Source organism: Pristiophorus japonicus, chromosome 1 (assembly GCF_044704955.1).
Source record: "Pristiophorus japonicus isolate sPriJap1 chromosome 1, sPriJap1.hap1, whole genome shotgun sequence".
Lineage (NCBI taxonomy): Eukaryota > Metazoa > Chordata > Chondrichthyes > Pristiophoridae > Pristiophorus > Pristiophorus japonicus.
Window position 1 is genome coordinate 6881928 of NC_091977.1, and position 20959 is coordinate 6902886.

The 20959-nt window shown below is 53.3% G+C and overlaps 1 protein-coding gene across 1 annotated transcript in view; it reads right to left on the minus strand.

Moving 5' to 3' along the window:
* Positions 1-20959, minus strand: part of LOC139262032 (complement component C6-like) — a 121116-nt gene that overhangs the window by 67139 nt on the left and 33018 nt on the right. Inside the window, 4 exon segments of the mRNA XM_070877195.1 lie at positions 1945-2111; positions 2895-3017; positions 7644-7884; positions 8902-9102. Of these exon segments, the coding sequence (XP_070733296.1) occupies positions 1945-2111; positions 2895-3017; positions 7644-7884; positions 8902-9102 (732 nt within the window).

Consider the following 20959-nt stretch of genomic DNA (forward strand, 5'->3'; position numbering starts at 1 on the left):
GGCTGCAAAGAGATTTAGATAGGTTAAGCGAATGGGCTAAGGTTTGGCAGATGGAATACAATGTCGGAAAATGTGAGGTCATCCACCTTGGAAAAAAAAGCGTAAAAGGGAATATTATTTGAATGGGGAGAAATTACAACATGCTGCGGTGCAGAGGGACCTGGGGGTCCTTGTGCATGAATCCCAAAAAGTTAGTTTGCAGGTGAAGCAGGTAATCAGGAAGGCGAATGGAATGTTGGCCTTCATTGCGAGAGGGATGGAGTACAAAAGCAGTGAGGTCCTGCTGCAACTGTATAAGGTATTGGTGAGGCCGCACCTGGAGTACTACATGCAGTTTTGGTCACCTTACTTAAGGAAGGATATACTAGCTTTGGAAGGGGTACAGAGACGATTCACTAGGCTGATTCCGGAGATGAGGGGGTTACTTTATGATGATAGATTGAGTAGACTGGGTCTTTACTCGTTGGAGTTCAGAAGGATGAGGGGTGATCTTATAGAAACATTTAAAATCATGAAAGGGATAGACAAGATAGAGGCAGAGAGGTTGTTTTCACTGGTAGGGGAGACTAGAACTAGGGGGCACAGCCTCAAAATACGGGAGAGCCAATTTAAAACCGAGTTGAGAAGGAATTTCTTCTCCCAGAGGGTTGTGAATCTGTGGAATTCTCTGCCCAAGGAAGCAGTTGAGGCTAGCTCATTGAATGTATTCAAATCACAGATAGATAGATTTTTAACCAATAAGGGAATTAAGGGTTATGTGGAGCGGGCGGGTAAGTGGAGCTGAGTCCACGGCCAGATCAGCCATGATCTTGTTGAATGGCGGAGCAGGCTCGAGGGGCTAGATGGCCTACTCCTGTTCCTAATTCTTATGTTCTTATGTTCTTTTGTTCATCTCGAGCTCTCCCTGTCCCTATCGTCTCCAGGCCACAGCCCACCCCATCTGTCCAGCTCCTTTGTAAAGGATTTCAATTTATCACAGACGGTATCACAGTCCCTCGTGAATACTGAGCTTGGTCAGCAGGGCGAACATCACAGGCCCAGATGAACAGTCGTGGCTGGGGTCAGGAGGGTGAAGGTCACAGTCCCAGGGGAACAGTCGGGGAGCGGGGTCAGGAGGGCGAAGGTCATGGTCCCAGGGGAAGGGTCGGGGTTGGGGTCAGGAGGGCGAAGGTCATGGTCTCAGGGGAACAGTCGGGGAGCGGGGTCAGGAGGGCGAAGGTCATGGTCTCAGGGGAACAGTCGGGGAGCGGGGTCAGGAGAGCGAAGGTCATGGTCCCAGGGAAAGGGTCGGGGTTGGGGTCAGGAGGGCGAAGGTCATGGTCCCAGGGGAAGGGTCGGGGCTGGGGTCAGGAGGGCGAAGGTCATGGTCCCAGGGGAAGGGTCGGGGCTGGGGTCAGGAGGGCGAAGGTCATGGTCCCAGGGAAGGGTCGGGGCTGGGGTCAGGAGGGCGAAGGTCATGGTCCCAGGTGAACAGTCGGGGCTGGGGTCAGGAGGGCGAAGGTCATGGTCTTAGGTGAACAGTCGGGGCTGGGGTCAGGAGGGCGAAGATCATGGTACCAGGGGAAGGGTCGGGGCTGGGGTCAGGAGGGCGAAGGTCATCATCCCAGGTGAACAGTCGGGGCTGGGGTCAGAAGGGCGAAGGTCACAGTCCCAGGTGAACAGTCGAGCTGGAGTCAGGAGGGCGAAGGTCACAGTCCCGGGTGAACAGTCGGGGCTGGGGTCAGGAGGGCGAAGGTCACAGTCCCAGGTGAACAGTCGGGGCTGGGGTCAAGAGGGCGATGGTCACAGGCCCAGGTGAACAGTCGGGGCTGGGGTCAGGAGGGCGAAGGTCACAGTCCCAGGTGAACAATCGGGGCTGGGGTCAGGAGGGCGAAGGTCACAGTCCCAGGTGAACAGTCAGGGCTGGGGTCAGATGGGAGAGCAGCAGAGGTGGGAATTTCTCACCTTGAAGTCCAGGACGGTGGGGTTGTCGGTAATGGAAGCCACCCATTGCTTGTACTTATGCTCCGCGGGGAAGGATTTGTCCTTCTGCCAGGCAAGGGCAGCGGCAAACTCTGCCCGCCCTCCCCGTACCATCGACACCGACTTCTCCGCAGCTTCCAGAATCGAACCTGGGCATAAGACAAATCACAGGCCCCAGTGGGTACAGGCCCAGCATCAGGCAGGCTTCGGTCCCACCCACCCTATAGAAAGAGGCCATTCGGCCCATCGTGTCTGCGCCAGCCGACAAACAGCTACCCAGCCTAATCCCACTTTCCAGCTCTGCGTCCATAGCCCTGTCAGTTACGGCACTTCAAGTACAGCCAATGAAGTACTTCTGGAGTGTAATCACTGCTGTCATATAGAAAACGCGGCAACCAATTTGCACACAGCAAGCTCCCACAAACAGCAATGTAATCATGACTAGATAATCTGTTTTAGTGAAGTTGGTTGACAGATATATATTGGACAGGACACCGAGGAGAATTACCCCGCTCTTCTACAGTGCCAAGGGATCGTTTACATCCACCTCAGACGGCAGACGGGGCCTCAGTTTAACGTCTCATCCAAAATACGGCATCTCCTCAGTACTGCCCCTCCGACAGTGCGGCACTCCCTCAGTACTGCCCCTCCGACAGTGCAGCGCTCCCTCAGTATTGCCCCTCCGACAGTGCAGCGCTCCCTCAGTATTGCCCCTCCGACAGTGCAGCACTCCCTCAGTACAGGCCCTCCAACAGTACGGCGCTCCCTCAGTACTGCCCCTCTGACAGTGCAGCGCTCCCTCAGTACTGCACCGGGAGTATCAGCCTAGATGTATGTGCTCATGTCTCTGGACTCGGACCTACAACCTCCTGACCCAGAGGCAAGAGTGCTGCCCACTGAGCCACAGCTGACACGTGCCGTTTGTCCCATACCTTTTGTCTTGATGGTCATGCTGCTTGTTTGACACCTTGTGTTCGTTTTTCTGAACGGGATAAAGAACACGCGAGTAACCGTCTCACTCTTTACACATTCCGACATCTGCGATTGCGTGAGGCCTGTGGAGAGGGAATGTTACATGATACATGGCCGGATCCCGAACTGTGTGACATGGCCTGGTCACCTCAGGTAGACAACAGCAGCCCTCGAACAAGAGAGAGAGAGAGGGACGGGAGGGGGAGAGATTGGGAGGGGGGAGAGAAAAGGGTAGAGCATTGAGTAGCAGAGAGAGGGTTGAGAGATGGGGAGAGTCTGGGATTGACAGGGAGAGACAGTGAGATATCGGGAGAGTCTGGGATTGACAGGGAGAGACAGTGAGACATAGGGAGAGTAGGGAGACAGGGAGAGACAGTGAGATATCGGGAGAGTAGGGAGACAGGGAGAGACAGTGAGATGTAGGGAGAGTAGGGAGACAGGGAGAGACAGTGAGATATAGGGAAAGTCTGGGATTGACAGGGAGAGACAGTGAGACATAGGGAGAGTAGGGAGACAGGGAGAGACAGTGAGATATAGGGAGAGCAGGCAGACAGGGAGAGACAGTGAGATATAGGGAGAGTCTGGGATTGACAGGGAGAGATTAAAATTGGGCCATGCCTTCTGTTGCCTAGGCACTAAGCTCTGGAACTCCCTCCCTAAACCTCTCTGCCTCTCTTTCCTCCTTTAAAACGCCCCTTAGAACTACCTCTTTGACCAAGCTTTTTGGTGGACAATGGAGGCGAGGCGTTCGGGAAGGATTGGTGTAGTCTATTGTATCAAAGTCTGCAGGCAGGTCGGGAAGGACGAGGAGGGATAGTTTACCACAGTCATAGTCGCACAGGATGTCATTTGTGACTTTGATAAGAGCCATTTTCGGCACTGTGGGAGGGGTGGAATACTATCGGAGAGTTTCAAATGTGGAGTTCCGAGAAAGAAGGGTATCGATTTGGGAATCGACAACACGTTCAAGGACTTTGGAGAGGAAAGGGAGGTTGGCGATCGGGGCAACAGTTTCCAAGGACAGGGAGGTCAAGGGTTGGTTTATTGAGGAAAGGGATGATGAATGGGAGGGTAGCTGAGGAGAGTGAACCATTAACAATGTCGGCTAACATGGGAGCTAGAAAGGCAAGTTTGGTGGGAATAGAGTCAGGGGAGCAGGAAGTGGGTCTATGGGACAACATGTGCTCAGAGAGGTCATGAGGGGAGTTAGGAGAGAAACTGGAGAAGGTGCAAGTTCAGGGCTAGGGAGGTTCATCTCTAAATAGCCTCAATCTACCACACCCTCACCCCATCTCACTCAACAACCCCTCCCTCACACCCACCATAAATTGCATCAATCTACTGTCCCGCATACACCCCCCAACCTATAACCCACCAACCTCAATCCCCAGCCCTAACCCCCACCCACTGCCCCCTCCCCCCATGCTATAACCTACTGCCCCCTCCCCCACCCTATAACCTACTGCCCCCTCCCCCTACCCAATAACCCACTGCCCCCTCCCCCACCCTATAACCCACTGCCCCTCCCCCACCCTATAACCCACTGCCTACTCCCCACACCCTATAAACCACTGCCCCTCCCCCCACCCTATAACCCACTGATCTCTCCCCACCCTATAACCCACTGCCCCATCCCCCACCCTATAACCCACTGCCCTCTCCCCCACCCTATAACCCACTGCCCCCTCCCCACACCCTATAAACCACTGCCCCTCCCCCACCTTATAACCCACTGCCCCTCCCCCACCCTATAACTCACTGCCGCTCCCCCTATAACCCACTGTCCCCTCCCCACCCTATAACCCACTGATCTCTCCACCACCCTATAACCCACTGCCCCTCCCCCACCCTATAACCCACTGATCTCTCCCCCACCCTATAACCCACTGCCCCATCCCCCACCCTATAACCACTGCCCCTCCCCCACCCTATAACCCACTGCCCCTCCCCCACCTATAACCCACTGATCTCTCCCCCACCCTATAACCCACTGCCCCATCCCCCACCCTATAACCACTGCCCCTCCCCCACCCGATAACCCACTGCCCCATCCCCCACCCTGTAACCCACTGCCCCCTCCCCACACCCTATAAACCACTGCCCCTCCCCCCACCCTATAACTCACTGATCTCTCCCCCACCCTATAACCCACTGCCCCTCCCCCACCCTATAACTCACTGCCGCTCCCCCTATAACCCACTGCCCCCTCCCCACCCTATAACCCACTGCCCCAACCCCATCCTATAACCCACTGCCCCCTCCCCCACCCTATAACCCAGTGCTCCCTCCCCCCACCCCATAACCCACTGCCCCACCCCCACCCTATAACCCACTGACCCCTCCCCCACCCTATAACCCAGTGCTCCCTCCCCCCACCCTATAACCCACTGCCCCAACCCCATCCTATAACCCACTGCCCCCTCCCCCACCCTATAACCCAGTGCTCCCTCCCCCCACCCCATAACCCACTGCCCCACCCCCACCCTATAACCCACTGACCCCTCCCCCACCCTATAACCCAGTGCTCCCTCCCCCCACCCTATAACCCACTGCCCCCTCCCCCAACCTGTAACCCACTGACCCCTTCCCCACCCTATAACCCAGTGCTCCCTCTCCCCACCCCAAAACCCACTGCCCCCTCCCCCCTTAACACACTGCCCCCTCCCCCACCCTATAACCCACTGCCCCCTCCCCCACCCCATAACCCACTGCCCACTCCCCCTTAACACACTGCCCCCTCCCCCACCCTATAACCCACTGCCCCCTCCCCCAACCTATAACCCACTGCCCCCTCCCCCACCCTATAACCCAGTGCCCCCTCCCCCCACCCAATAACCCACTGCCCCCTCCCCCCTATAACCCACTGCTCCCACCCCACACCCTATAATGCACTGCCCCCACCCTATAACACATATCCCCCTCCCCCACGCTATAACCCACTGCCCCCTCCCCCACACTATAACCCACTGCCCCCTCCCCACACCCTATAACCCACTGCCCCCTCCCCCCTATTGCCCCCTCCCCCACCCTATAACACATATTCCCCTCCCCCTCCCCATAACCCACTGCCCCCTCCCTACTTAACCCACTGCCCCCTCCCCCTTAACCCACTGCCCCCTCCCCCACCCTATAACCCACTGCCCCCTCACCCACCCTATAACCCACTGCCCCCTCCCCCACCCAATAACCCACTGCCCCTCCCCACCCTATAACCCACTGCCCCCCCACCCTATAACCCACTGCCCCCTCCCCCACCCTATAACCCACTGCCCCCTCTCCCACCCAATAACCCACAGCCCCCTCCCCACCCTATAACCCGGTGACCCCTCCTCACCTTATAACCCACTGCCCCTCCCACACCCAATAACCCACAGCCCCCTCCCCACCCTATAACCCACTGCCCCCTCCCCCACCCAATAACCCACAGACCCCTCCCCACCCTATAACTCATTGCCCCCTTCCCCACCCAATAACCCACAGACCCCTCTCCCCACCCTATAACCCACAGCCCCCTCCCCACCCTATAACTCATTGCCCCCTTCCCCACCCAATAACCCATAGACCCCTCCCCCCACCCTATAACCCATTGCCCCCTCCCCCCTTAACCCACTGCCCCCTTCCCCTTAACCCACTGCCCCCTCCCCCACCCTATAACACATATCCCCCTCCCCCACGCTATAACCCACTGCCCCCTCCCCCACACTATAACCCACTGCCCCCTCCCCCCATAACCCACTGCCCCCTCCCTCACCCTATAACTCATATCCCCCTCCCCACCCCATAACCCACTGCCCCCTCCCCCTTAACCCACTGCCCCCTCTCCCTTAACCCACTGCCCCCTCCCCCTTAACCCACTGCCCCCTCCTCCACCCTATAACCCACTGCCCCCTCCCCCACCCTATAACCCACTGCCCCCTCCCCAACCCTAAAACCCACAGACCTCCTACCCCCACCCTATAACCCACTGCCCCCTCCACCACCCAATAACCCACTGCCCCTCCCCCACCCAATAACCCACAGACCCCTCCCCCACCCAATAACCCACAGACCCCTCCCCCAACCAATAACCCACTGCCCCCTCCCCCACCCAATAACCCACAGACCCCTCCCCACCCTATAACCCACTGCCCCTCCCCCACCCAATAACCCACTGCCCCCTCCCCCACCCTATAACCCACTGCCCCTCCCCCACCCAATAACCCACTGCCCCCTCCCCCACCCTATAACCCACTGCCCCTCCCCCACCCAATAACCCACTGACCCCCTCCCCACCCTATAACGCACAGACCCCCTACCCACACCCTATAATCCACTGCCCCCTCCCCACCCTATAAGCCACTGACCCCTCCCCCACCCTATAAGCCACTGACCCCCTCCCCACCCGATAACCCACAGACCCCCTACCCCCATTCTATAATCCACTGCCCCCTCCCCACCCTATAAGCCACTGACCCCTCCCCCCACCCTATAACCCACTGCCCCCTCCCCCTATAACCCACTTACCCCCTAACCCCACCCTATAACCCACTGCCCCCCACCCCCACCCTATGACCCACTGCCCCCCCACCACCCTATAACCCGCTGCCCCCTCCCCCCTATAACCCACTGCCCCCCCCCCACCCTATAACCCACTGCCCCCTCCCCCCATAACCCACTGCTTCCTCCCCACACCCTATAGCCCACTGACCCAGGCCCCTGTGAGTGTGTACCTGAGCTGCGAATCTCCTTCCTGTCGTACTGATACAGCAGATCGTAAACACCGCCTGTCTTCCCAGAGGTGAAGTAGTGAGTGCCGTAATCCTGGAATATGCGGCTGTACAGGGCGTAATTATACTCCACGGGCAGGCTGCTCACAGCTTGCAGGAAGGTTTCGGAGGCATGAAGGTCGCTTTCCTTCATCGTGAACTGTGACACCGCAATCGACTTGTGAACTCGGACATACGCTGAGTCCTGGACAGAACCGAGAGAGAGCTATAACCTCCTGAACCAGCAACTTGGCAAGGTCCATCACTGACCACCATATCTGCAACATGCATCATATTGACACTGTCCCATCAAACACACTCACAGGGAAGGTACAGCACAGGTTAGATACAGAGTAAAGCACCCTCTACACTGTCCCATCAAACACTCCCAGGGCAGGTACAATGGGTTAGATACAGAGTAAAGCTCCCTCTACACTGTCCCATCAAACACTCCCAGGGTAGGTACAGCACAGGTTAGATACAGAGTAAAGTTCCCTCTACACTGTCCCATCAAACATTCCCAGGGCAGGTACAGCACAGGTTAGATACAGAGTAAAGCTCCCTCTACACTGTCCCATCAAACACTCCCAGGGTAGGTACAGCACAGGTTAGATACAGAGTAAAGTTCCCTCTACACTGTCCCATCAAACATTCCCAGGGCAGGTACAGCACGGGGTTAGATACAGAGTAAAGCTCCCTCTACACTGTCCCATCAAACACTCCCAGGGCAGGTACAGCATGGGTTAGATACAGAGTAAAGCTCCCTCTACACTGTCTCATTAAACACCCCCAGGGCAGGTACAGCATGGGTTAGACAGAGTAAAGCTCCCTCTACACTGTCCCATCAAACAGTCCCGGGGCAGGTACAGCACGGGGTTAGATACAGAGTAAAGCTCTCTCTACACTGTCCCATCACACACTCCTAAGACAGGTACAGCACGGGTTAGATACAGAGTAAAGCTCCCTCGACACTGTCCCATCAAACACTCCCAGGGCAGGTACAGCACGGGTTAGCTACAGAGTAAAGCTCCCTCTACACTGTCCCATCACACACTCCCAAGACAGATACAGCACGGGTTAGATACAGAGTAAAGCTCCCTCTACACTGTCCCATCACACACTCCCAAGACAGATACAGCACGGGTTAGATACAGAGTAAAGCTCCCTCTACACTGTCCCATCAGGGTTGAAGCTCCCCCCTGCTGGTATACAGTAATGTTACCTTCTCCCTCGATGTCTTGATGACCTCATTGAAGCTCGATTTCCGATTTCTTTTACTCGATGACTTGCTCCCGAAGAAGACTGGGATGCCCCAGGAGCTTCCGCGGTCTTCGTAGGTGTGTGATTGCGTGGATACGCTCTTGCTGTAGTCCGCGGCATCCTTATAGAACTCGTCGGTCACATCATCTTCCACATTGGTCACCTGAGTGAGAAACAAATCTGTCAGTCAGGGTCTTTCCCCGGTCCATGTGAGAGCCCTCAGCCATAGCTCAGTGAGCAGCACTCTGGCCTGAGTTAGAAGGTCGTGGGTTAAAGTCCCACTCCAGGGACATGAGCACATAAATTTAGGCTGACACTCACAGTGAAGTACTGAGGGAGTGCCACACTGTTGGCGGGTCAGTACTGAGGGAGCGCTGCACTGTCGGAGGTGCAGTACTGAGGGCGTGCTGCACTGTCGGAGGGGCAGTACTGAGGGAGCGCTGCACTGTCGGAGGGGCAGTACTGAGGGAGCGCTGCACTGTCGGAGGGGCAGTACTGAGGGAGTGCTGCACTGTCGGAGGGGCAGTACTGAGGGAGTGCCACACTGTTGGCGGGTCAGTACTGAGGGAGCGCTGCACTGTCGGAGGTGCAGTACTGAGGGAGTGCTGCACTGTCGGAAGAGCAGTACTGAGGGAGCGCTGCACTGTTGAAGGGACAGTACTGAGGAAGTGCTGCACTGTCCGAGGGGCAGTACTGAGGGGGCGCTGCACTGTCGAAGGGACAGTACTGAGGGAGTGCCGCACTGTCGGAGGGGCAGTACTGAGGGAACGTTGCACTGTCGGAGGGGCAGTACTGAGGAAGTGCTGCACTGTAGGAGGGGCAGTACTGAGGGAGTGCTGCACTGTCGGAGGGGCAGTACTGAGGGAGTGCTGCACTGTCGGAGGGGCAGTACTGAGGGAGTGTCGGAGGGGCAGTACTGAGGGAGCGCTGCACTATCGGAGGTGCCGTCTTTCAGATGGGATATGAAAATGAGGCTCTGTCTGCTCTCTCAGATAGTTGCAAAAAAATCCTACGGCACTATTTTGAAGAAAAGCAGGCGAGTTCTCCCCGCTGTGAAAGGTCAAAATTCACGGAGAACCCATGCCCCAGTGTTTGGGCTCATTCAAAAGGAAATTTAATTTGGGATTATCTACCGGAAAGTTTGAAATCCTAAAGTGCTTATGGAAGAAACTACGAACTTTAATCGAATTTTGGACTTTTACAAAAAAAATTCAAGCCTGTGGGCGGGCCTAAGGAACTAAGGAAGCCTACTTGATTATTGGAACTGTCTGGGTGTTGGGACTAAATTAAATTGTCTGGAGGAATGGACACTCGAAAACCCTTCTCCACAGGAGACATTTACATTTAAACAATAACTCAGAGATGGCCAGCCATCAAACCAAACTGAGAAAAGCCATCTTCAACATGAATAAGAACAAAGGGCCCACTACAGCCTGTATGTGAAAAACCAAGTACAAAAGGACATTGTGATTGCCAAGCTATTATTTCCATCAGGAAATAGATTTAGAAATGCAACCCACCCAAGACATATTAACTTTTAATGAGCCCGCTAAAATATTACAAAGAAAAGTCAAGCCCGCCAAATTTAAACAAAGAATTCTGAACTGATTTAGCGCGAAGATTAGGACAGCTCAAACCGTATAACTGGCCCCCTGTTTTAAAAGAGGGTATGAGACGCGTTGCCATACAACTGAGAGTACGTCATCAGAAGGGAGAGAAACCAACGCAACAGTTGTAAACTAACTTCTCCAGCCTCGAAGTCCTGAAGTCCTGAAGGAAGGAAGAACATCATCATTGCGGCAGCAACCGACCACAACCAACGTGGTATCACCGAAAACCCACCACGATCAACCAAACTCAATACAAAACTCCAACTGGAAGGAACTGAAGAATCGAAAGTTCCCACTCTACAATCTAAGGCCTGACTACCAACAGGTGAAAAAATTACCTAAAGAGACTTTGAACCTATTTCTAACGAAGAAAACCGGGTACTTACCCCATAGATCCAAAACGCGCCTTACCGCATCAGCGGACTCAACCCAACTGAAGATTGCGCAGTAAGAAGTCTTCTCCGACGTTCGGGGTGCGGCAAGCAGAACCTACAAAATTCAACGAATCCCGAAATCGCGAACTACCGCTAACTGACCAGAAAGGATTGGTAAGCATAGTCCCTGCCTGCCCTGGAATCTAACCTAGTTACGATTAGCTATTGGGAGGTGGGAGGTGTAATTTTTACTGTAACTCCCTTTGAATGTGTAATATATTGTTTTTTGTTAGAGTGATTATAAGTCTGACATTGTATTTTCTTGTCTGCAATAAAATCAAAGTTGTTTTGCATCAAACCAGTTGTCCTTTGCACTTTATCACATCTCCCAAATAAACCCAGAGTCTAGAACCCAAGGGAGTGGGAGCGATTCGGACCGCTCAAATAGGTCAGAGGTGAACCTGACCCCCGGGACCAACCCTTACAAAATGGCGACCACGGCAGGACTCTGGTACACGGGGTGTGATGCAGAGAGTGCTGGTTTGGGGCAAAGAACCAAGATGGAAGAGAGGATTTCCTCCTGTGTGTATAAGAAGGTCAATGTAACTAAGGAATGAGTGCTTAGTCTATTGCACGCTGAGCGTCCAGCTGACGCTGCAGCCCATTGGACAACAAGCAAAGATCACAAAGAAGCAGTAGAGAAGGCAATTTGGTTGGTCTGTCTACAGCGACAGGTCCAACTCCTGGATAAAACCAGTGAGACACTACAGGCAGAGTTGTGGGAATGCGCAGAGAACTACCAGGAAAGGGCTATGTCAGAAGAAAGATTATCGGGAGAACTCCGTAAGCTAAAACAGGAAAGGACCCAGATAATGGAAAGGTTTAAAAACAGTCAGGACTATTTTCAATGTAAGGTTACCGAGGCCAAAAGTAATGAAAAGTCACTGAGGGAGGAAAGCACTCGCCTCACCCTACAAGTAAAAGAGCTCCAGGAAAGATTAAAAGATGTGCAGGCAGCGTATAAAGTAGCTAGCACTGATGGGTTTGAATCGGGAGACCACGGTCCCTGCCAGCAACAAATTAAAAGTTTAAACCTTGCTCTGTCCAAGGCAAAAGGCTTGGTATGCCTAATAAGCCCGGGTATGCCCCAGGTAAACCTGGAAGAGAAGGAGGAAACTACCCGGTCACTACCTGTGGCACCGGTGACTACACCGGTTCACCAGCAGGAGGCGGGGCGGACAGAGATAGTGAACCACCACCACCTGTAGCACCGAGTTTCGGCTCAGCTTGGCCACAGGGAGGAGAGGGAGGCAAGCCAGAACAGGGAGAGCCAGAACCAGGGCCAATGTGCCCGGTCCGGCAACAGAGGTTTGGCCCGCCCACCCTTAACGGGGGTCCAGGGCCCCTGGAAAGTCAGTTTGTGTTCCCCCACACTCCCCACCAGCTGAGGGCTATGATAAGCCACCTGGGAAAGCTAACTCCAAAGGGAGACCCCTCGGTTCACTTTGTGGAGGTGGAACAGGCCGGGGATATTAATGGGTGCGATGATGCAGAAATGGCAAAGATGTTTCTCCTATCCCTAGACAGCAAAGTGTACCAGTCCCTCTCTACTGAGAGCAAAAGGAGACGGAGAACACTTGCTGCCGTCCAAAAGGTCATTTTAGAAACTATGGGCTGCAATGACGGGAGTCCCTTCTCTAGAGTAGAGAAAACGGTGCAGCTCACAGGAGAAACCCCACAGGCTTTCACAGACCGACTGTGGCCTGTGTACAAAAGCGCCTGTAGTGGGGACATAGACAGAGATCACTTAAACCCGGACGAGTTAGCACACTGGCTCCGAAGACAGTTTACCCAGAATAAGAACCAAGGCTGAGGCCTGGTTCTACCCCAGAGATCCCCAAACCACAGAACAGGGAGTGGTCAGGCAACTGACCCTAGCTTACAGAAACAGCAGAGGGACAGAAGAGCGCCCACAAAAGGGAAGGGTTCACGAAATCCGACTTATCTAAGATAAGAGGGAATGGTGCCACGAGGAGAGGCAACCCCTCCGATACAAAACGTACCTGCTTCAGGTGCGGAAAGAGTGGGCACTGGAGAAAGGATTGTAAAAATCCTTGGAAGAATAGCGCAGGAAAGAATTCTCCGCCCCTGCCCAAAAGACTGAGACAGATAAGCCAGTCCCTCCCCACTCGTTAGAGACCTATTTAACTGCGCTCCGAGCCATGTTAGATGGCCCTGGGAAGGTAGCCACTGCCACCGGTACCGAGATCCCATCTGCCCCCTCCCAACCAAAACCGTGACTAGGTCAGGCACAGCCCGTCCACCTGTGTACCCTCCAGTATGATGCGTGGGGGAGACTGACCGTACAGATGGAAGTGGAAAAGGTGAAAGGGACTTACCTGCTGGACACCGGTACCTCAAGCACCCTTGTCTATGCAGCTAACCCGGCCGCCTCACCTCTATCTAACGGGGTCCCCTACAGCTTGGTGGGTTTCACAGGCACTGAACAGGCTGGCGCATTCTCCTTTCCACTCTCCATTCATTTAGGTACACTCCACACTAAGTGGACTTGTGTCTTTTTGAAGTGGGAGCAGGATGGGAGAGGGATCCTGGGGGCTGACTTCATCCTAGGCCACGGGATCCTAGTGGATTTAAGAAACCACTGTCTTTGGGGGTCAGTCTGTACGGGACAGGAGAGTGAGGTGATGGTTATCCTGGGAAAACAGGGAAAAGGGACGGTATGCACCATGAAGCCAAAGGGTTACCACCTTGAATCACTATCAGTGACACTCCGATAGAATATCAAAAGTATGTGAGGAAAAACCTTGCAGCTTTTGCTACTCACAAACACGACTGTGGGAGAATAAACGGGGTCGAGGTTAGCATAGATGGGGACCCCATGACCCGACCACGGAAACAGTACAACTTCCCCAGGGAGGCAGAGGCAGACATGGAAACAGCCTTGGGTTCGCTGGTTAAACAGGGGGTATTGAGACCAATAGCGACCCATGTGAACTCTCCACTTTGGCCGGTTAAGAAACCGGACAACTCCTGGAGAGCCACGGTGGACTATCGAGTACTCAACCGTAACATCCCCGCCTGTGCACCCACTGTTGCTGCTGTCGCTGACCTCATTGGAAGTATCCCAGCCTCTGCGACCACCTTCACGGTGCTGGATATTTCCAATGGGTTCTGAAACATAGAAACATAGACCATAGGTGCAGGAGTAGGCCATTCGGCCCTTCAAGTCTGCACCGCCATTCAATAAGATCATGGCTGATCACTCCCTCAGTACCCCTTTCCCGCTTTCTCTCCATACCTCTTGATCCCTTGAGCCGTAAGGGCCATATCTAACTCCCTCTTCAATATATCCAATGAACTGGCATTAACAACTCTCTGCAGCAGGGAATTCCACAGGTTTACAACTCTCTGAGTTTCTCCTCATCTCAGTCCTATATGGCCTATCCCTTATCCTAAGACTATGTCCCCTGGTTCTGGACTTTCCCAACATCGGGAACATTCGTCCTGCATCTAACCTGTTCAGTCCCGTCAGAACCTTATACGTTTCTATGAGATCCCCTCTCATCCTTGTCATGTATCTTACATTATTATATATAACTGTATCCCAACATGCTACACATGACTGTAATAAGATATGACCTGTAACCACCAGCATACCTTACCCCGGGGGTGCACTTGCAAGAGACAGGTATATAAGCACAGGTCTCAGGCAGTGCAGCATTCCAGAGCTGTGAAATAAAGGTGCAGGTCCAGAGTGACCTTGACTTCACTACATGCCTCGTGTGAATCTGTACTGAGGGGACAGGACTTTACAGTGGCGACGGATTACGGGATTACAGAATCCACAGAATGGCGAACAACGGATCAGATGAAAAGTACAATGCGGGAGACAATTGGGAGGACTTTATAGAAAGGCTCCAGCAAAGCTTTGTAACCAAAGACTGGTTAGGCGACAATACGGCAGACAAGAGAAGAGCCCATCTCTTGACCAGCTGTGACTTGAAAACATACGCTTTAATGAAGGATCTGTTGGCACCTGAGAAACCAGCAAGCAAGTCGTTTGAAGAATTGAGCACACTGGTAAGAGACCACCTGAAGCCAGCGAGCAGCCTACACATGGCCAGACACAGGTTCGACAACTACAGACGCTGTGTGGGCCAGAGCATACCCGACTTCGTGGCGGAACTTCAGAGGTTGGCTAGTTTATGTGAGTTCTCCGATGAACTGAGGAGAGAAATGCTGAGAGACTTTTTCATTGAAGGAATAGGCCATGCAGGCATATTCCGAAAGCTCATAGAGACCAAGAACCTGACCTGAGAGGCAGCAGCACTGGTTGCACAGACATTCTTGGGAGGGGAAGAAGAAACGAGGTTGATTTACAATGCAGGTACGACAACTAACGAAATAATGGAACAAGGAGTTCACAGCATTAGAAAAGCTGCTACCCCCCCACACAGACAAAACCGGCAGAACAGGCTTTCGACAGAAGGCAGTGGCAACAGAAGCCATCAAGAGCCACAAAAACGGCCGTTCACACCTCATCAACCCACAATGCGAGCAATCAACTACAAACTGAGAGAAGCTCAAGAGAGATCAGCCAGACGCAGCTCATTCTTTGGGAACACTTTGAACAATGGAACAGGTCTGTGCTGGAGGTGTGGGGGTAGGCACTCATCAAGGGGATGTCGATTTCAGCAGGCCGATTGCAGAAATTGTGAATATACAGGGCATTTGGCCCACATGTGCAAAAAAATGGCAGCTCGGCTGGTATACGAATCGGATGGGTTGGAAAGCGGACCAGAAGACGGTGGGGACAGTACCCGGGACACCGATGTACAGAGGGTCAACACGATCAATGGCCGCTGCTCCTACGACAGTGCGCCTCGTATAAAGATGAGGGTCCTACTCATCGGGATATCTGTCAACATGGAGCTGGATACAGGAACGAGTCAATCTCTCAGGGGCGCTCAACAATTTGAACAACTGTGGCCACATAAAAGAGACAGACCAAAACTCACAAGGGTCGACACCAAACTAAGGACCTATACCAAAGAAATCGTACCAGTCCTCGGCAGCGCCATGCTCTCTGTCACACACAAAGGGACAGTGAACCGACTTCCCCTGTGGATTGTCCCCGGAGAACCCCCAGCACTGCTGGGGAGAAGCTGGCTGGCAAAACTAAACTGGAAATGGGATGATGTCCATGCCATGTCATTAGAGGAACGGACCTCCTGCTCAACAGTTATAAAGCGATTTGAATATCTCTTTCAGCCAGGTGTGGGCACTTTCAAAGGGGCCAAAGTCAAAATCTACATCTCACAGGATGCCAGAGCTGTACCCTATGTGATGAGGGAAAAGATTGAACACGAACTAGACAGGCTTCTGCGGGAAGGCATTATATCACCTGTGGAATTTAGCGACTGGGCAAGTCCCATCATCCCAGTCATGAAGCCTGATGGATCCGTAAGAATCTGTGGGGACTACAAATCTACCATAAACAGAGTCTCCCTACAGGACCAGTACCCGCTTCCCAGAGCGGAGGACTTATTTGCCACATTGGCTGGAGGTAAACTTTTCTCAAAATTAGACCTCACATCTGCGTATATGACGCAAGAATTGACCGAGGAATCCAAGCTACTCACCACCATCAACATACATTGAGGCCTTTTTATGTACAATCGATGCCCATTTGGCATCAGGTCGGCAGCTGCCATATTCCAGCGCAACATGGAGAGTCCGCTCAAGTCCATCCCGGGGACGGTTGTATTTCAAGACGACATACTTATCACGGGCAGGGACACCGACTCCCATCTCCGTAATTTGGAGGAAGTACTAAAGCGGTTGGATCAGGTAGGTCTACGAGTCAAGAAATCCAAGTACCTGTTTCTCGCACCCGAGGTTGAATTTTTGGGCAGAAGGATTGCCGCTGATGGAATCCACCCAACAGAGTCCAAAACAGAAGCAATTCGCCTGACACCCAGGCCCCGGGATGTCTCAGAACTGCGCGCCTTTCTCGGGCTACTCAATTATTTTGGGAACTTTATGTAGAACTTAAGCACGCTGCTGGAGCCTCTCCACGTGCTACTCAGGAAGGGGTGCGATTGGTTTTGGGGGGACGCCCAGGAACACGCCTTCAATAAGGCACACAACCTTCTGTGTTCCAACAGTGTTTTGACTTTCTTTGACCCAGGTACATAGCTAGTTCTCACATGCGATGCGTTAGCGTATGGGGTCGGGTGCGTTTTGCAACATGTCAATAGTGCGGGCAAATTACAACCCATAGCTTATGCCTACAGGTTATTTTTGCGGGCGGAGCGCGGATACGGAATGGTAGAGAAGGAGGCGCTCGCGTGCGTGTACGGTGTCAAAAAGATGCACCAATACCTTTTCGGGGCCAAGTTCGCGTTAGAAACCGACCACAAGCCCCTCACGTCCCTCCTCTCCGAGAGCAAGGCAATAAACAGCAACGCTTCGGCGCAAATTCAACATTGGGCACTCATGCTGGCGTCCTACGACTATACCATAAGGCGCAGACCAGGCACAGACAACTGTGCCGACGCGCTCAGCAGGCTACCCCTGGCGACCACGGAAGGGTCTGACGAACAGGACTGTGAGATAGTCATGGCAATCAATGCCTTTGAGTCCACAGGTTTGCCCATGACGGCTCGCCAAATCAGAGCCTGGACGGCCAGCGACCCCACGTTATCCTTAGTAAAAAGATGTGTCCTAACCGGTGACTGGGCAGAGGCTCACGATGCCTGCCCCGAGGAATTAAAACCCTTTCACAGGCGCATGCATGAGCTATCACTACAAGCAGATTGCCTGATGTGGGGCAGCCGAGTAGTCATGCCTCTGCGAGGCAGAGAGGAATTTTCCGGGAGCTCCACCACGAGCACCCGGGGATCGTTCTCATGAAGGCCATAGCCAGATCCCACGTCTGGTGGCCTGGTATTGACGCGGACTTGGAGCTCTGCGTCCGAAGGTGCATCATTTGTGCCCAACTCAGCAATGCCCCCAGGGAGGCTCCACTGAGCCCCTGGCTCTGGCCTACCAAACCGTGGTCGCGGGTGCACATAGACTATGCGGGCCCATTCATGAGCAAAATGTTCCTCGTAGTTGTAGATGCATTTTCTAAGTGGATCGAATGCACCATTTTAAACTCGAGCACAACCTCCACCACTGTGGAGAGCCTCGCAACCATGTTTGCAACGCACGGAATCCCTGACATATTGGTCAGTGACAATGGTCCGTGCTTCACCAGCGCAGAATTCCAAGACTTTATAATCGACCACGGCATAAATCACGTCAACACGGCACCGTTCAAGACGGCCTCCAACGGCCAGGCGGAGAGAGCAGTGCAAATCATTAAACAAGGCATGCTTAAAATCCAAGCTCCCACGTTGCAGGGTCGCCTGTCGTGACTGCTGCTGGCATAGAGATCTCGTCCGCACTCACTGACTGGGATCCCCCCCGCGCAACTGTTGATGAAATTTAAATTTAAAAACAAGGCTCTCATTAATCTTCCCAGACATGCACGAAATCGTTGAGGCAAAGCGCCATAAGCTGACTGAGTACCATGACAGAAATTCGAGGGGGAGATGGAATGAGATAGGGGACAAAGTGTTTGCACTAAGCTATGGCAGGGGTCTCAAATGGCTTGCAGGGACAGTAATGGGCAAGGAAGGAAACAGGCTACTGGTAGTACAAATGGACAATGGCAAAACCTGCCGGGGGCATGTAGACCAAGTCAAAAGCAGATTTATCAACAACACTGCGGAACCAGAGGCAGACTACAATGTGGAACTCACACCACACCTGGTGGACAGACAGAGGGAACAACCTGAGGAAAGGGCAATCCCAACAGACAGCCCAGACGAGTCAACAACACTCACACCAATCGAAACAGACAGCCCAGGCGAGATATCAGCAACCACACCCAAAGAAAAACAGACACCAAGGCAAACAACTGAACCACAACTCAGACACTCCACGCGAGAGCGTAGATCACCTGAGAGACTGAACTTATAAAGACAATGAGACCTCGGGGGAGGGTGATGTCATGTATCTTACATTATTATATATAACTGTATCCTAACATGCTATACATGACTGTAATAAGATATGACCTGTAACCACCAGCATACCTTACCACCAGGGGTGCACTTGCAAGAGACAGGTATATAAGCACAGGTCTCAGGCAAGTGCAGCATTCCAGGGCTGTGAAATAAAGGTGCAGGTCCAGAGTGACCTTGACTTCACTACATGCCTCGTGTGAATCTGTACTGAGGGAACAAGACTTTACAATCCTTCTAAACTCCAGTGAATAAAGGCCCAATTGATCCAGTCTCTCCTCATATGTCAGTCCTGCCATCCCTGGAATCAGTCTGGTGAACCATCGCTGCATTCTCTCAATTGCAAGAACGTCCTTCCTCAGATTAGGAGACCAAAACTGAACACAATATTCTAGGTGAGGCCTCACTAAGGCCCTGTACAACTGCAGTAAGACCTCCCTGCTCCTATAGCTCTGGTCCATACCTTTAAGAAGTTAAGATCAGTACAAGTTTGCTTTTACCCGTAAAGGACAGCAATACACTTGGAACTGTCTCCCTCAGGGCTTCCACAACAGCCCCAGTATTTTCCATCAGTGTATGGCCAACTGGTTAAAGAGTTTCAGCAGACCCCAGCAGTTGGTGCAGTATGTGGATGACCTGCTCCTGTTCACCGATCAGGGGGAGGAGCATGGCCCACTGCTGGCTGAGCTGCTGGAGCTACTGAAAGAAGAGGGATTTAAAGTAAACCCCAAGAAGGCACAGATCGGCCTGAAGGAAGTAAAATTCCTGGGACTGGCTGTGCGCGCTGGGGAAAGAGCCATTGACAAAGCTAGAAGGGAAGCAGTGCAGAAGTTACCCGCCCCCAACACAGTAACAGGAGTAAGATCTTTTCTAGGGCTAACCGGGTATTGCAGAGATCTCACTGAGGATTATGCAGCCACCGCAGCCCCTCTGCTCCGACTCCTACACAGGGAGTGGAGTGGGAATGGGACAAAGGTTGCGAGGCAGCATTTATACAACTCAAGAAAGACCTCTAGACCGCGCCAGCTCTAGGGGCCATCGATGGGGGTAAGGAGTTTTTCCTGGAGGTCGCAGCCAGTGGGGACAGCCTGAGCGCAGTCCTGCTCCAAGAGCTGCACGGCCGGCTGAGACCAGTGGTCTACTCCTCCAGGATACTCACGGACGTGGAGAAGGGATACTCCAACTGTGAGAGGCACCTCCTAGCCACTCACTGGGCTGTGAAAAGATCACTGATCTTCACAGGGGGGCCCCCTATCACACTCCTTACCCACCATACCCCCACCCAAATGTTCCTGGACGGGACAGTGAGCAGTGCCCGCATTGCTCGCTGGACCCTGCTCCTCTCTCAAATGGACCTAAGGGTAAAGGGTCTCTGCGAGCCAAGACTCACAGCCAACATGATTTATCCAGGGACAGCCCACTGGTGTTCCGTAGAAGGGGTATGGGAAATTGACATAGGCTTTCGGGCTGGGTTACACCCCACAGGCCGAGAGATCTATGTGGACGGTTCAAGCACGGTATCTGTGGGTGAACGACTCACAGGCTGCGGAGTTTATGACCCCGAGGCAGGTATTGCCCTGGTGATTAAACTCCCCAGTACTATGAGCACCCAGCACGCTGAACTGTCTGCGATGGTGTACGTAGTCACACACCCCGAAGAATTCCCTACCCATACACGATTTGCTCGGACAGTATGTTCACAAGCAATTCATGAACAGAGATACACATCCACAGACGGGAGACCCCTGGCAATTAAGCCCCGACTGGAAAAGATCATGAAAGCCATAGGGGAGGAAGGGAATATCTACATATTCCATCATTGAACTCCGTAGTGAGGGAAACCAGCAGGCTGATATGTTAGCCAAGCAAGGGGCCCGCACGGGCAAGCTCTGGGATCCGTACAACCCAGGACCTATCGCAGCAGTCAGGGGCAGGATGGGGAC